The following is a 17,696-nucleotide window of genomic DNA, read 5'->3' as shown; positions in this document are numbered from 1 at the left end:
TGCTCCGATAATCTCTTATGTTGCTGCAGATTTCCTGTGAAATGCCAACTTCTCCCACAGCAGAGATAAGAGACATCATAGGACCAACGCTGTGCACTTCCTGAACTTGCACGGGGAGCACAATTGAATATATTGGGTCTGTTTTGTTTTGTATGAGAAAGTGTAGCTGCTTTGAATGCACTCCTTGTGAAAGATACATGCTATGGCTAGTTTCCCCATTATCTAAGTAAGACAGCAACCTTTCAGCTTCTGAAGCTTTTAAAAAAACTTAGTCACAAGTAAATTGCTAACAATGTAAAAGGAAGTCCCTGCAGTTACGGCAGTAAGCAATGTGTATTTCGCAATAAATAAGAGGGGAAATATTGTTGGGTGAAATGACTATAATCAGTTTATTTGTATTGTGAATTGCATCTTCCAATTTTTTGTTCTTTTTGGTTGTGGGGCTTGAACTCTGGCCCTGGGCACTGCCCCTCAGCTCTTCAGCTCAAGGCTAGCACTCTATCATTCTGGTTTTTTGGTGGTTAATTGGAGATAAGAATCTCACAGACTTTCCTGCCCGGGCTGGCTTTGAACTATGATCCTCAGACCTCAGCTTCCTGAGTAACTAGGATTACAGGCATGAGCACCTGTGCCCAGATGCATCTTCCAATTTTAAAAAAATGGGTCGCCTGGGACATTCATATACAATAACTAACCTGTTGTACTTAGTGGAAATCCAACATCTATATTACCACATTATAGGACTGAGTAGAGAGTAAAGTCTGACATCTCTGAGGGAAATTAGAAGCACCCTGCCAATAATTCTTTCAACAATTCTCCCCCAAGGGGGATTGCACAGTCAATGTCTGAATATCCTGAGGATTCCAAATCGTTCTACTTCTGGACAAAGGGAAAGTTCCCTCACAAGTTCAGCAAAGTAAATGGAAATCAACCTACTTGATACGTCTCATCTAGTAATCCTAGATCTATGTCTTGGATCCAAAGAGAAAAACCAAACCGTTGTAGCAAATGCCACCTTATCACAATCATTTATGAAATCATTGCTCACACGCCACCATTTCTAAAACCTTCTGGTCCTCCAATTCTTGGTACTGTGGCATCTACATGTCATCCTAGGCTCCCAGACCACAATGGGACTCTTAATCTACAATAGATCTCTTGTCTTCATCTGAGCAAAGAGAAGGATGCTTGTTAGAACCAGCCTGGCTTGCTGGGTAGTAAACATTGCCCTGCCTTACCCAGAGGAGACATTCTGGGCAAGCAGGTAGTAAAATAGCAAACCATGACAAAAGTTGCAGATGACTGTGACATGCTCCCTGGACTGCAAAGCACTGTCTACATGCATCTCCTCCAGAGACTGTACTTTTTATTTTTATTTTTTGGTCCAGTGCTGGGCGTTAAACACTGGGCCTGGCCGCTGTCCCTCAGCTCTTCAGCTCAAGGCGAGTGCTCTACTACTTGAGCCACAGTGCCACTACTGGTTTTCTGGTGGTTAATTAGAGATAAGAGTCTCATGGACTTTCCTGCCTGGGCTGGTTTCGAATTGTGATCCTCAGATCTCAGGCTCCTGAGTAGCTAGGATTACAGGCGTGAGCCACCAAAGTACAGACACTGTATTTTGTTAAATGCAATTGAGTTCTACTATCTCCTACACTATAGTACATGAGATATTCATATTACTTAATGATAATTAAAGTCAAAGATGGAGAATCCCTTTTTATAGCAGAAAGTAAAATTTGCCTTGAAGAGTCTGATGAATAAAAAAAAAATGAATGACACATTTCAGCCCATGGGAATATCGTGTGGGAAAGAAAATTTCTTTCTTTTTTTTAATTTGTGTGTGTATGTCCCAGTAATGGGGCTTGAACTTAGGTCCTGGGCACTGTCCTTGAGCTTCTTTTGCTTAAAGCTAGCACTCTACCACTTGAGCCATAATTCTACTTCTGGCTTTTTGGTAATTAATTGGAAATAAGGAAGTGTCAGAGACTTTTCTGCCCAGACTGGCTTTGAATCATGATCCTCGGACCTCAGCCTCCTGATTAACTAGGATTACAGGTATGAATCACCAGCTCCTGCCAAGAACTTCCTACTATTCCCCAGTTCATCCCGAGTCCCACATCCTGCATCCATTATGCTAAAGATGCCTAGTGCAGGAAATATCTGTGGATCCAAATGAGCAAGTCCACAGAGGTACAAGACACTGCCAACAGAAGTCAACCAACAACTGCTGAATTTTACCTGGGGCCATTCCCCTCCTGATGTGGCTCGCTTTATTATCTCATTGATTGTGTTTTTTCGAGAATCCGGATCTACACGGGACACCAACACTGGCTGCACAGCCCGTAACAGTCCTTTAAATAAACACAAAAATCACAATCCAGTGAGTCATGTTTTGGCTAAAGCCACCATGGCAATAACACCAGATAAATGACAAATTATAAAACAAACTTTTTATGAAACATCAAAATGATAGTAAATCAAAGATAACAAGCAAAAAAAAAAAAACCATTCCAACTCAAAGTTTACCAGCATTTAGATTCTACTTTTAAAAGAAAAGGTGGATATGTATACCTAAAATTATTTCATTTTTCTAACCAACGTAAGCAACAAGAATATGGAAAGCAGTTCCTGTGGTTCTCCCTCAACTGACATGGCACTTTGGAATATGTGATGCAATTTTCTTGTTTGATTTTAAGAAGACGTGAAAAATTGGGGAAATGAATTCATGGTACACATTAGTAAGAGGCAATCACTATATATTTTACTGCAATTTTCAGCATAACAACAGTCTTCTAAACAGCTTCCTGGGACATGCAAGATCAACCTCAATTTACCAAAAATCTGTGGCTTTCCCACAATTTTTCAGAATAAAAGTCTCATTGCACAAAGCAATGGAATTACACACTGAAGATAAAGATCTGTCTTAGGAGAATGACAAGGCTACATGATCTCTCCAGAGAAGATTATCTGCCTTATTATCTCTCCAGAGCCACCAGATGACATTGAGAAACTTTTACCACCACTCTCCCATCACTCCTATCATAATAACCTTGGGACATCTGGGAGCCTGGAATCCGTTACTGGGAGACTGAGTCCCTTAGGGAAAGAGTAAAGCATCTGGTAGAAAAACATCGCCCTGGCTTCATTGTTGTCAATGGCAGAAACTACCTATTGTTCTATATCATAATTTGCAAAGACATACAGATCCTTCAGGCAGATTTGGGGTATAATCATAAAGCAGGATAAAAATATGAGCTTAATACTCTGGAGAGAAATTCATAAGACAGCATGCACCTAGTGTTGGGGGGGTGTTTTGTTTTGTTATTTTTGCCAGTTCTTTGGTTAAATTCTTCCTCAAGCCTGCTTAGGACATGGCAGGTAGTCTTCCTAGCTCTAAGTAACATGAACAAGTTAGAAAGTTTAGTGATACAAGTAAGCTTTAGAGAAAATAATAAAGCTACAGAGAAGGCCAGTGTTTGATTTATTATTATTATTATTATTATTATGCTAGTCCTGGGGCTTGAACTCAGGGCTTAGGCACTGTCCCTGAACTTATTTTGCTCAAGGCTAGCACTCTGCCACTTGAGCTACAGTGCCACTTCCGGCTTTTTCTGCTTATGTGGTATGGAGGAATTGAACCCAGGGCTTCATGCATGCTGGGCAAGCACTCTACCACTAACCCACATTCCCAGCCCTTGATTTATTTTTTGCTACAAATTCTTTCTTTCTATCCACTCACTCTTTCCATATAGTAGTTCATTATAGTCAAAGGAAATAATATTTTAAACGTTCTATAGTTTTAAAAAGGATTATCAAAACCTATATATGGCTGAATACAGTATCTCATGCCTATAATCCTAACTAGGAGGCTGAGATCTGAGGGTTGTGTTTTGAAGCCAGCCCAGGCAAGAAAGTTCATGAGATTCTTATCTCTAATTAAGCACTAAAAGAGCCAAAAGTAGAGTGTGGTTCAAGGGGTAGAATGCTAGCCTTGAGCCTCAGGTCTAGCACCAATACACACACACATAATGATAATATACATTTTATAATATTATTACCATATATGCTATTATATGTTTATATAATTTAATAAATATTACTATATATTAATACATTAATATACACATTAATATGTTATATAATATGTATTTATATTGTATATAACAATATACAGTATAATATATATGAAATATAATATATAAAACATGTATTATAAAACATATCATATATAATATAATATACAACTATTGCATAATATAATCTTATGTAATATTATATTAGATATAATATATGATAACATATATTTAATATATATCATTAAGTATTTCTTTTAGTTGAAAGAACTATCTCATATATTACTTACATATGATATATAAATATATTGTGTTTATATATTACATTTATATTATGTGTTGTACAGTAGATAGTATATAATTATATTTATTATAGTGTTATACGCTTATTATACTATATGGTATATATTGTCAATTATGCATTATATATATATTTCTTTTAGATGAAAGTATGACCATAGAAAGTACTTACTGCCAATCAGAGGGGTATATGCATTCTCATTGCGAGACACCAGGGAAGGTAATCCTGCCACAACACAAGCAATTCCGTCAAAGAATGTTGAATGAGGAGCGACAACAAAAATTGGTGCTTCCAAAGGACTGGCAATCTTTCCTTTCACAGTAACTAGAAATCCCATTGAGAAGAACAAGGCACGACCCAGAAACTTCAAAGCTGGGTGAGTAATTTTCCTACAAAAATAAATACAGAAAAAGACATAATTAGCTTCTGGAATTAAAGCTAGCTAGCTTTACTCTGCAAGACAATGAGGAAACCCAAACATGCCAGAAAATGTCACTTAAAATAGGAGGAAAAAAGACTAACAGCTAACATTTTCCTGAAGCCAGGCACTATTCTAAATGCTTACCTATAATAATGTGGTTTATCTTTTTTCCAGTACCAGGGGCTGAACTCAGGAACTTGTACTTGCTCTCCTGGCACATTACCACTTAAATCATGCCTCCATCATGGCTTTTGGTTAGTTAATTGGAGATGGAGTCATCGAAGGTTTTCTGCTCAGGCTAACCTCAACCATGATTCTCCAGATCTCAGCCTCCTGAGTGGTTAGGATTACAGGCATGAGCCATGGCATCTGGCTCCTCTATTAACTTGTAATTGACAGCCTAATGTGATGAAGTGCTCATGATGATACATGGTACTTATATTAAGTACTTCTTATCATCATATGTTTTCTAATTACTAAGTAGTACTTATTATTCTCATTTTGCAGATAAGAAAAACAAGGCACAAAAAAATAAGGCAAATTCTTGAGCACAAGAATGTATAGCAACTAAATGGACACATGATTATAGAACCATAAAATGACAGAGGTGAATTTTCAATGTGCATCCCACACTCAGACCATGCAAGCCCATAAACACAGTGCTGCCATCTTCCCACATTGGGAAGCCTGGTGCTGGGTTATTTTAGGAACAAATTTTGGAACTAAATCTTATCTCCACTGTCATAGTGCTTAGATATCATCAAAAATTTCAGAAGTAAAACTGCCACCTGGTTTTCATGAAACACACACACACACACACACACACACACACACACACACACACACACACACACACACACACACTGAGAGAATGCTAGCATTTGGTGACTCACATCAGTCCTTCAGAGGACTGTAGTTGGAAGTCAACTAGGTAGAAAAGTCCTTGAGACTTCATCTCCAAAATAACCAGCCAAAAAGCTGGGCTGGAGGTATGGCTCAAGTGTTAGAGTGTCAGCTAAGCCAGCAAGGAGAACAAGTTCAGGACCCTGGGTTCAAAACCTGCTCCTAGGGCTGGGAATGTGGCTCAGTGGCAGAGTGCTTGCCTTGCATGCATGAAGTCCTGGGTTGCATTCCTCCATACCACATATACAGGAAAAGCCAGAAGTGATGCTGTGGCTCAAGTGGTAGAGTGCTAGCCTTGAACAAAAGAAGCTCAGGGACAGTACCCAGGCTCAAAGTTCAAGCCCCAGAACTGGCCAAAAAAAAAACCTGGTCTAGAAAAAAAAATGATTCTACTATTACATTAATTAATCAAGCTGTGCAGGACATGTAAGACAAGTAAGACAAGTTCCTGATTTCATAAGCTCAAGAAAAACACTCTGAGACATTTACGTTCCTCCAGTGGAATGGTTATCTCAGTAAGTAAATAACACAAAGTTTGCCTGAAAAGTAAAATGACGTATGTGTGGTCCTCCCTCCCTATGTGTGGGAAATAGTCCCAGGAAGCCTGAGGGGTTAAGACAACTCTCAGATGCTCAAGTCTTTATATAGCATGATGGAGCATTGCACATAGCCCATATATCTCTTCCAGTAAACTTTAGACCATCTCTAGATTACTTATGATAGCTAAGCCAATGAAATGCGGTGTGAGCATTGTTTAGAGAACAGTATCACTGGAAAATGCTTTTACATACTCAGTATAGATGTCATTTTATTTCTGAGTATCTGTGGTCTACAGTGGGTTAAATCTGAGGGTGTGAAACCTGTAGATAAGGAGGGCTGAGAATGTGTCACTTACCAGGTAACTAACAAGAACTTAAAAATACATTTCCAGTCTAGTGCTGGAGCCTCACACTTGTAATCCTAACAACTCAGGAGACAGAGATCTGAAGATCCAGGTTTAAAACAAGACATGGTAGAAAAAGCCCCAGAAACTCTATCTCCAATTAACTAGCAAAATGCCAGACTGGGAGCATGGCTTAAGCAGTAGCATGCCAGCTGTGAGCAAGAAAGCTGAGCAAGAGCTCAAGAGCAAGAGCTCAAGTCCCTGAGTTCAAGCCCCAGTATTGGTCCAAATAAATAAAAGTAAAGTTAAAAAAATGGAGGTGGGGAATTCCACAGACTAAAAGGGACAGATGGCTCAGGTTTCTCTCCTATGCCAAATCTAGACGTTTGTGTGTGAGGAAGGGGTGGGGCAGGGAGAGGAAAGTAGAAGGGGGTTGCTTGGGTAGGGGAAGGGTTCCATCAGCAGGGGAAGAAGGGACAAGAGAATCTGATATGAGGTCCAAGGTGACTGTGATCAAAGTGTATCATATAAATGTATGAAAATGTCACAACCAACCCCATAACTCGGAAGCTAGGTGCCGGTGGTTCATGCCTACTCAGAAATCTGAGATCTGAAGACCTCTGTTCGAAGCCAGCCCAGACAAGAGAGTCAGTCAGACTCTTATCTTCAAAGGACCACCAAAAAGCTGGAAGTGGAGCTGTGGCTCAAGTGGTAGAGCACTAGCCTTGTGAAAAGAAGTTCAGAGGGCTGGGAAGATGGCTCAGTGGTAGAGTGCTTGCCTTGCATGCCTGAGGCCCTGGGTTCGATTCCTCAGCACCACATAAGCAAAAAAGAAAAAAGCCAGAAGTGGCGCTGTGGCTCAAGTGGTAGAGCGCTAGCCTTGAGCTAAAGAGCTGAGGGACAGCACCCAGGCCTAGAGTTCAGGACCCAAGATTGGCACACACACACACACACACTCTCTCTCTCTCTCTCTCTCTCTCTCTCTCTCTCTCTGTTGCTCTGTCTCTGTCTCTGTCTCTGAGTCTGTCTCTGTCTCTCTCTCTCTTTCTCTCTCTCTATATATACATATATATGTAAGACAGTACAATAAACAAGAACTTAAAGAGACTTAAATGAGCTTTCAGTCTCGTCATTGTCTTAGCCATGGTGTAAAATGCAGTAAAGTATTCTCTGAGGAAGTTTCTGTGACTGTAATTTCACAAGAAGTAGAAGTGACTCAGCACACACACTTGTGGTCGGAGGGAAGGTTTGCGCCTCCCTTCTTCCCCTTTCCTTTAGAGCTGAGAGCTCTGTTCATACAGGCAGGCACACAAAGGACTCCATCTCCACACTTCTCATTTTTAAAAATCTATACAGGGGTGGGGAATATCTGGGCTGTGGGCTACATAAAGGCCCATGAAATCATTTGACACAATATGGGACACATATGCTTCTCATTGGCTGCCTGAGCTGACAATTTTGTAAGGCCCGCGGATGATGTCATAAATATCAGAATGGGCCATGACAGAAAAAAGGTTCTACAGACCTGATGCATGGGTGCAGCTTCTTATACATCTGCTACAAAACGCCGTGTATTCAGTCATTAGCATTGCTCTTTAGATGTTTAGAAAACTGGCTAAAAGCCAGCTGCTGACAGCTCACACCTGTAATCCTAGCTACTTGGGAGGCTGAAAGCTGAGGATCATGGTTTGAAGCCAGCCCTGGCAGGAAAGTCTATGACACTCTTATCTCCAACTAACCTGAAAAGAGCTGGATTTGGGGCTGGGCTTAAGTAGTAGAGTGCCATCTTTGAGTAAAAATCCCAAGTAAATGCTCCAGGGCCTAAGTTTTAAGCCTCAGTACCAGTACACATACATGCACACACACACACACACACACACACACACACACAAGCTAAAAAAAAATCTGGTGCCACATACTAACTACATCTGTCTGAGAGGGGACGCACGAGAATAGTGCTTTAATTGACAAAAGTAGAACTTCTTCTTCTGCAACAAAAACAATAAAAACACAAACAAAAGGAAACTGTCCTTTTCTAATATTTATTTTGTTTGCAGTACCCTTAGGCCATCCCTCTCATCATCTTCAATTTTCATAAGCACCTAATAACAGAATATTCTGCACACATGTTATGTATAAAGGAATGAGTCAAGCCACCCTTGAATGTGGTTTTCAACCACACACCCTTGAGTTCTAGAACAAAGGAGTGTGTCATGCAACAACTGAGCATTCTCTGGGGCATTGACAGCACTGGTCTATGTTCACGCTAACTCTGTTTCATACTAACATTTGCTCATCAAAATATGAAACAAATATTAAACCCCACATTTTTTTAAAGCTTTCTTTTTTGGGCACGGGCGAGGAGGTGTCTGGTATCAGGGCTTGAACTCGGGGCCTTCTGCTCTCACATGGCTTTTCCCTCTACCACTTGCCATCACAGCATTTTGGCAGTAATTAGAAACAGGACTAGAGTCTGGGCTGGCTTTGAACTGCTACCATCAGATCTCAGCCTCCAGAGAAGCTAGGAGTACATATGTGAGCCATCAGAACCAGCTGCTTTAGAAACTTCCCAGAACAGTGTTTCTCAGAAAGTTTGAAGGATATATTCGCTTTAGTTATTTCTCTACATGAAGTCTCAGAGTATCTTTGCTCTGGAGGAGGGAGCCCTGGACAAATGGGAGCCACCATCTCCCTACTTATATATCCTGCATAGTTGAAAGCCAGGCACATTGCTGTACCACACTTACTTGTTATGATGGGGGTCACACGGCCTTTTAGTCTAGCTGGCCTGATTTTCCTGATCTCTACATTCTAAATAAAGTGGTATTACAGGTATGAGTAGCCACACACTCAGTCTCTGTTCATTCTTGGTCTTTTCTCTGAAACCATCCATACTGGATAATGCTTGAGACTCAGTTCCATCCCTTCAGTGCTGATATTTAAAAACACTAAATTAAACTGATTAATACCTAAAGCATTGTTAATAATAATCACTAAGTAATTAACAAAAATTACATAATTAATCCACACAATCACGCCTCTGCAGAAAGCATAATACTACTATGGGAAGACAAGAGTCAGGTATGAAAGTTGAAGAAAAGCAACTTAGAAGATGCCATCTTTTCAGATATACTAACAGAGTATCCTTCAGGACTATCTATCATTTTCTTTTGTTCAACAACCCAGCAGAACCTTTTTTTTTTTTTTTTTGCTGGTCCTATGGCTTAAACTCAGGGCCTGGATGCTATCCCTGAGCTTCTCTTACTCAAGGCTAGGACTCTGCCACTTGAGCCACAGTGCCACTTCCAGCTTTTTCTATTCATGTGGTAGTGAGGAATCAAACCCAGGGCTTCATGCATGCTCAGCAGGCACTCTACCACAGAATCGTTTAACAGAAGGCCATCTGAATGTGATGTGCAGTTATTTCTACATAAATTAAAGCCAGTTTCATCTGTCAAAAATGAATTATTAAAACTGAGTGGGTGGATACTCAAGCTTATCATTGACTAAACCATCATAAACTATTTTTGAACTCGCATTTGGAGACAGTCCTCCCTTACCTCCTCCAGTCGGTTATTGGATGGGTCAGCTTTTCAGGGCAACACGCAGTAGCCACTGCAGCAAATGGCCATGCCAGTAATAAGACAAATGCCACCATCAAGGCACGCAGGGGAAGCAGGATGATTCCAAGAAGGAAAATCTGAAAGTCAAAGTAAGAAACAGATGCATGGCTGTGATTTTAACACAACATGCTATCAAGCAGAACCACATAACAGGAATGTTTTATGCTAATCATGCATTCTCTCAAGGAAGAACTGAATGCTATCTTGTATCAGAAAAAGGCTTACATGCAAAGAAAAATCAGAAATGGCATCTGACCTCACAAAGCCTACTTCAGGCAAAAGGAAAGGGGAAGGAAGCCACACGACCATCTAATCTACGCATGGATAAAGGGGACTCGAGGATGCGGACAGGCATAGAAAAGGTGTGCCTGACTTGGTTAGCCAGGACTTGGTTAGTTGTTACCTGGATGGTCTTTGCAAGCAGATATTATCAGGGTAAAGAAGGGTGATTGCTTTGGGGGATACAAGTAGGAGGAAGAGTGTGAATGAAGATATGGGTGTGTGAAGAAGTAAAGGCACTTTTATTCACTTTTCAACCCTCTGAAACTAATAAGTGAATGAAGAAAAGAATACAAATAGCAATGGAAAGTACATAAATCAGAATAGCAAATAGTATGTGAAAGCTTATTACATGTCAGGTACTATAAGCATGTAATTTATTTAGTTCCTCCAACCTAATATTGTTTTACACAAAAGAAGTAATGACACAAGTATAAACTGAGTTGCTAAATAATGTTATGTGGTTAGAAAATGTCAGAATCTGAACTCAGTTTCATTATAAAGGCTTAACTCATAGTCCTTATACTACCCTGCCTGTTAAATGAAATAAACAGTGGTTAACTGCAACACTGATGTTGTCTTCATTCTATAAGCCAATGATGCTACTCAAACAGGGTCTTCCTTTTATTTCAACTAGCTATTATAAGAATCTGAGCATCATTCAATAACTTTCAAAAATGTCAAAAATCTTCTAGTAATCTGATCTCAGCCATGGTCCTAGTGACTATAGTTTTAAAATAAGACTTGGAATCAGGAAATGTGTCCTCTAAACTTTTCTCCTTCAATGTTGCTTTTGAAATGTATTCTAGATCCTTTGCATTTCCACTTAAGTTTAGAGTTGTCAATTTCCATGTAATCCACATAATCCTATTAAGATTTGTATAGGTTATTGTGGAAGAACTGTCATTATAATAATATTGATTCTTCCAACTCATAAATATGAGTTACCTTTCATTTTTGTAAGTCTTCGTAACTCTCAAAGAACTATTTTGTTGTTCCCAATGTAATAGGCTTGTGAGGTTGAAGTGAAATAGATACCTAAGTATTTGATATTATTTTATTGCTATGCTATAAGTATTACTTATTTCATTTTATACTTGTTTGCTGGTAGGATATAGGCATTTAGTTGATTTTCTTTCTTTTCTTTTTTCTTTTGTTGTTGTTTTGTTGATCCTGGGGCTTAAACTCAAGGCTTGGGAACTATCCCTAAGCTTTTTCACTCAAGGCAAGTGCTCTACCACAGTGAACCACAGCTCCACTTCTGTTTTTTTTTTTTTATGTTTTATTAGAGATAAGAGTCTCACAGATTTTCCTGCCTGAGCTGGCTTCAAACTGTGATCCTCAGATCTCAGCCTTCTAAGTAGCCAGGATTATAGGCATGAGCCTCCAGTGCCTGGCTCATTTCTTTTTGTTCAGACAAAAAGAACTGAGACTTGAACCAGGTATCTGACACATGCTTTCATTAAGTGGCTGGTGCTCAATAACCTAAGCCACATCTCTGACCCTATGAAGTTGATTTTTAAGTTTAGGTCTTATAGCTTATGACCTAGCCAAGTTGACATCTTAATTCAATAGCTGGTTGTTCTGTAGATTCCTTTGGAAGTTATTCCTATACAATCATGTTGTCTGTGAGTAAAGACAGTTATAGTTGTTGTTTTTCTTTCTAATCTAAAGCCTCCTGTTTACTTTTCTTATCATATTGTATTGGTTAGCACCACTATGCAATGTTAAATAGAAATGGCAAGCAAGGTACTTACATTGTTTTAATACTTGGGTATAGAGGTTCAATATTTCACCATTACATTCCTGTTTGTACTTTATAGATGCCCTGTATCACACTGAGCATTTCCTTTTATTCTTTCTTATCCTTAGTGGGCACTGAATGTGACCTCATTAGCCTCCTAAATTTTCATATGTACTGAGATGACTATGTTTTTTTCCCATATGTCTGGTGACATGGTGAATTACACTGAAATTGAAATTTGTATATGTAAAGAACCCTTGTTTTCTAGAAATAAACCAAACTTTGGGTGTGAGACATGATCCTTTCTGAAAGTGCTGTATTTTACTTGCTGGTATTTGGTTAAAAGTTCTCATATCTCTGATCGTGAAAGCTATTGGTTCTTACTTTCTTTTCCTGTGTTGTCTTTTTCTGATTTTGGTATCATGCAATTCTAATTACATATAACTAGTTGGAAATTGTTCCATCCTTCTTTTCTTTTTGAAAGACCTTGGTTATGTGTCCTTGACATGTTCCTAAATATCTTATTATTTATGTCATATAATCTTGGCAATCTTTCAAATGTGGATGCAGGTGGGAGGGTGCATATGGTATATATTAAAAATTCACACTCTTGCTAGGTCCTGGTAGCTCATGCCTGTAATCCTAGCTACTTTGGAGGCTGAGCTCTGAGCATCATGTTGAAAGCCAACCCAGGCAGGAAAAGTCCATGACACTCTTTTCTGCAATTAATCACCAAAAAGCACGAAGTGGAGCTATGGCTTGAGTGGTAGAGTGCTAGCCTTGAGCAAAAAGCCCAGAGATAGTGCCCAGACTCTGAGTTCAAGCCACAGGACCTGGGATTGGTACATGGGTATGCGCACCTATGCATGTGCACACAGAAATACACACACACACACACACACACACACACTTCACTCTTTCATAAAAGTCTGCTAATATTCTTGTGTATTTTTAGTTTTTAGTTGTTAATAATGTCCTCTTGGTAAGCATTATGTAATGACGTGTACTTTCATACCTGATGCTTGTGATCTGTATTTTCTCTAGTAATGGTAGGGATGTTATTAACCTATTCTACAAATATACTAACAAAAGGGTTAACTTCATTAATTTTCTTTGTGGTTTGTTTTCTCTTTTGTTGATTATTGCCCTTATATTCATTTCCTTTACTTAAGGGTGTGTGTGTATGGGTGTGTATCTTTCATTATTGATGATTTCTAATATAATGTTTTGCAGTCAGAGAGCATGTGTGTAGTGTTTCAATCTTTGGAAAATTATTGGGATTTTTTACAGCTCAGCACTTAGTCTATTTTGATAAGCACAGTACGTATACTGAAAGGCAGATTCTGCAATTAGAGAGGGGTGGCTAGTGTTCCAAATGTCAATTCCGTCAAGGTGATCATCGACATTGTTTGAATCTTCAATGCAGTTTCATTTTAATCTCTGGCTTCATCATCCTATTTTATTAAGTTAGCATCCTCAGTTATGTTAATATAGAGCTCTTGATTTTGTTTCATACTTTCAACGCTGCATAAACATTGTGCTAAGTTTTTCTAATTGATTGCCCTTTCTGTTTTACAAAACATCCCTCTTGATATAACACAACACATCTTGAATTCTATTTTATCTGTTGTGAATATAGTAAAATCAGCATTTTACTCTTAGGGTTTTCCTAGTAGATTTTCTTCCATTTTATCTACGTTTATATTGAAATTTTCTGGGTCTTATATTTTATCGAGTTTGATATTGTCCTTTCAATTGGAAGGTTCGATTTGCATATTCTTAATGTAATTATTGATGTTTTGGGATACAGGCTTTTGGTTTTGCTATCTCTTTTCTGCATGTCTCATATGTTTATATTTCTCCATTTTTCTTTTTCTGCTTTCTTTTAGGGGATGGGGAGGTGAAGGGCTCAGAACAGTGTCTCCCAGGCTAGCCTTGAACTTGCTACATAGTCCAGGCTGGCCTCCTACTTCAGCCTCCCAAGAGCTGGGCTGCAGAGAGCATCTATATGTGTTCTGTAAAGTCCATTCAGTGACGTTTTCATTTCAAACATATTACTTTCAGTTTTAGCATGCCATTTGGTTCTCCTTTATGAAAGTTTCTCTTTCTCTTCAGGAGTTCCTGCCAAGTATTTACTTGTTATAATCATCTTCTTTTACATCCTTGAGCATGTTTAAAATAGCTCCCTCCAAAGAGCTACTTACAAACAAATTCCTACATACATTATTTTTCTATATACCTACTTCTGTAAATGGTTAGCTCTACTTTTTCTCTTGACCTAGGCCCATTACTTTATTTCTCTGAATTTCCATTATGTTTTTTAATTGCCCATTTTGAATACTATATTGCAAATACCTAGATTCTGTTACTTTCTTCTGAAGAGTGTTGATCTCCCCCATGCCCAGCAGGTAGGTAAATTTCCAGTCAATTAATACCACTTGGTAGAGGTTTGGTTTTATATTTTGCTAGAAAATTGGGGAGGTGGGAGGAATCTGCTCCTAATCTGAGACTGAAGACTTAGTCCTAGAACACAGCTCTTCTCCTAGGACACTGTCTCTGTGAGGTTGTCTTGTAAAGTCCGGGGTGCTCACTGAGGTCCTCTTCCTTGCTGGGGCTCTAACTATAATTGCCCTATTGTAAACACCAGTCCAAATGTCCTGTCAGCTTCTTCATCCCTCTGTTGTTGCTTCCTCTAGGATCCTTGCAGGCTCCTGTGCTAATATACACTTTGAGGATTGAACAAAGATGAGAGGAATTCACATACCAATTTGTGCTTAGCTTCTTACCCTGCATTCTGCCCTCTGTCCTATATACTCCTTTGCCCTCTGTCCTCTGCCTCAACAGACTTAGGGCTTATGAGACCAAGAATCTGCTCCTATGGTGTCAAGAGAACTCTCAGGACAAAAAGAGGAGTGGAGAGAAATTTCACATAATACCGATAACATTCTTACAAGAAACAATTCCTCCTCAAGTTTCTGTCTTATTTTTCGCCCTCCAGAGTGCCTTCATATAGATGTTGTACTTTAAAATTATAATTTGTATGATTTAAGCTTACAATGACTTAGGGATTATAATTTGTATGACTTAAGCTACTCCACTATGCCTGGGACCAAGACTTTCCCTAGTATATTTCACTTAAGAACTAGCTCATAAATCCAGTAAAGCCTTGCAATCATTCTCCTTCCTATCAAACAGATATGTGATCAGACACCTAGATAGTTCAGAACTTACACAAAGGTAATATCAGACCAGTGTAACATTACTCGGAGCTCTATGTAGATGGCAGATGCATGTACAAGGCTAGTTGGTCTTTGTGGTACCATGGGGTTTTGAAAACGGGACTATGGGGAAGATAATACAGTCCCCAAGTCATTCTGGCAGATTATTAGCTGAGACTTTCTTCCAGGAAGATCTCATCACTAGAAAAAACAAGAAATAATCCTGACTGCTGAAAAGAACCACAGCATAGAACCTGGAAAGAGAGCTGGAGAGGGGCCTGGGTGCTATCCCTGAACTCTTTTGCTCAAGGTTAGCACTCTATCATTTTGAACCGCAGCTCCACTTCTGGTTTTCTGGTGAGTAAATTACTCATGCTTTATCACCAGAGATGAGTACTATATTTTGTATGTTGTAGGCATGCAATAAAAAATTTAGTACAAATAACCCCACAGTTAGACCCTTACTTTCCATTTTATACTCTATATACTTTTTATCTACCACCAAGTGGTTGAATCTTAAATAGAAAAAAAATAATAAGAAAAAGAGAGCAAAGATGAAGCTAAACCCTATAATGAGATGCAAAAAAGATAACTGTCCTTAGTCAAAGTATTGCTCATCATTCAAAATTCAAATTAAGTCTGAATTAATTACATGAAATCATACTTAAGGGACAAGATGCCAATATTTTAATTTGGATGACATACAATATTGTTTATAAACCAGGTCCATTCGATTTTCCTCTTTGCCAAGATCATTTAAGTCACTGAAAACTCTGTGGTGTCTTGTTATTATGTTTTTAAACTTTTTATAGAAGTATCCCTTCTCTCTGCATCTTTTCTTTCCCTCCCCTCTCAAATGACCTGATCCCCTGTCCTCATTCTTTTTTTTTTTTTGGTTGGTCGAGGGGCTTGAACTCTGGGCCTGGGCACTGTCCCTGCACTCTTCAGCTCAAGGTGAGCGCTCTACCACTTGAGCCACAGCACCACTTTCAGTTTCCTAGTGGTTTATTGGAGATAAGAGTCTCCTGGACTTTCCTACCTGGGCTGGCTTTGAACCACGATCCTCAGATCTCAGCCTCCTGAGTAGCTAGGATTACAGGCATGAGCCACCGGTACTAGGCATGTCCTTAATTCTTGGACTCACACCTTTGCCCCTCTCAGACAAAAGCCTTCCCCTCTCAGGCGCACAGCTCTTTTTCCTCCCTCTCAATCTAAGCAGTGAATTTTAAGTACAATGTGCAATTTGTAGACAATAACTAGTGTTAAATACCAATATTAAGATCAACAAATAACACTTCTTTACATAGTGCCTCTATTTTAACACCCATTTTAATTTTGTGGTACTATTCCTCCAACTTAACCGATGAAACTGAATAGATAAGTAGTTCAGAAAGATGAACTGACATGGCCAAAGTCACACCATTAGTAAATGACTAGCTTTTCTAGCCACAACGTGGTACACCATTACATGATCGCCCTCGGAGCGTTCTTTGAAAGAGCTCTCTAAACAAAATTCACTGTAGGGGTAATAACAGATAAGTTATACATGTACCACTTGGGTCCTCCTCCGAAGTATCAAGCGAAATGGATGTGTATATTTTCATTTGAGTATAACCGATTTGACTAAGTTTAATCTTGAATGCTGGCCAGTGAATTTCAAAGTGTTTCAGGTGTCTCAAGAGAGAAAGACAGGAAGATCAGCTTTGAGAACTCTCAAGTTTGGTGGCACTGAGCCTTTCAGCGCCCCTGATCTGCCTCTTCCTCTTCCCAAGCTTTCTTTGACCAGACGTCTATCTTCCTCAGAGAGGAAGTCAACGTGACTGGACTGCTAATGGTAAAGGTACCCCTGCATGAGAGAAAAGGGAACAGAGGAGACTCTTCTCGGTGCAGCCAGCGCGTTTTTAACCGTGGAGGCCATCCGGACCACCTGTCATCCTTCGCAATCTCAGGATCAATTCCTGATTAAACACTGATTCCCACATCTCTCTTCCCTTGGATTCCGATTCCCCCAGCCTGGGTGCCTCGGCTCGGCTCCATCATTCCAGCCTTACCTGTTCCAAGTCCACACCTGGGCTCCAGAGCCTCCGCCCTCTCCGCACCCATCCCAGTCTGCCTCCTCTCCCTCCTCAAGGAAGAAAAACTAAAAGGGCCCAGCTCTTCCCTGCCCGGTCTAGGTCCGCTTCGGTGACACTCACACGAGCTCAAGCCAGGGTTCTGGGGGCCCCTTCCCCGCTCGGACCCCCTCCGCTCG

At 39.7% G+C, this 17,696-nt stretch overlaps 1 protein-coding gene across 2 annotated transcripts in view; it reads right to left on the bottom strand.

The window, feature by feature from the left end:
* LOC105994425 (lysophosphatidylcholine acyltransferase 2) overlaps positions 1-10,273 on the bottom strand; it is a 58,311-nt gene extending 48,038 nt beyond the window's left edge. For both annotated transcript variants that reach the window (XM_013027912.1, XM_013027913.1), the window contains exons 1-3: positions 10,142-10,273; positions 4,546-4,763; positions 2,239-2,351 (exon numbers count right to left, since the gene is read on the bottom strand). In XM_013027912.1, coding sequence (XP_012883366.1) covers positions 2,239-2,351; positions 4,546-4,763; positions 10,142-10,239 — 429 coding nt within the window. In that variant the 5' untranslated portion in view covers positions 10,240-10,273. The remainder of the gene's footprint in view (positions 1-2,238; positions 2,352-4,545; positions 4,764-10,141) is intronic.
* Between the last annotated feature and the right edge of the window lie 7,423 nt (positions 10,274-17,696).

Source organism: Dipodomys ordii, unplaced genomic scaffold, assembly GCF_000151885.1.
Source record: "Dipodomys ordii isolate 6190 unplaced genomic scaffold, Dord_2.0 Scaffold106, whole genome shotgun sequence".
NCBI classification, from domain to species: domain Eukaryota; kingdom Metazoa; phylum Chordata; class Mammalia; order Rodentia; family Heteromyidae; genus Dipodomys; species Dipodomys ordii.
Note: the sequence above shows the minus strand (reverse complement) of the source record. Positions and strands in the feature narration are given on the sequence as shown.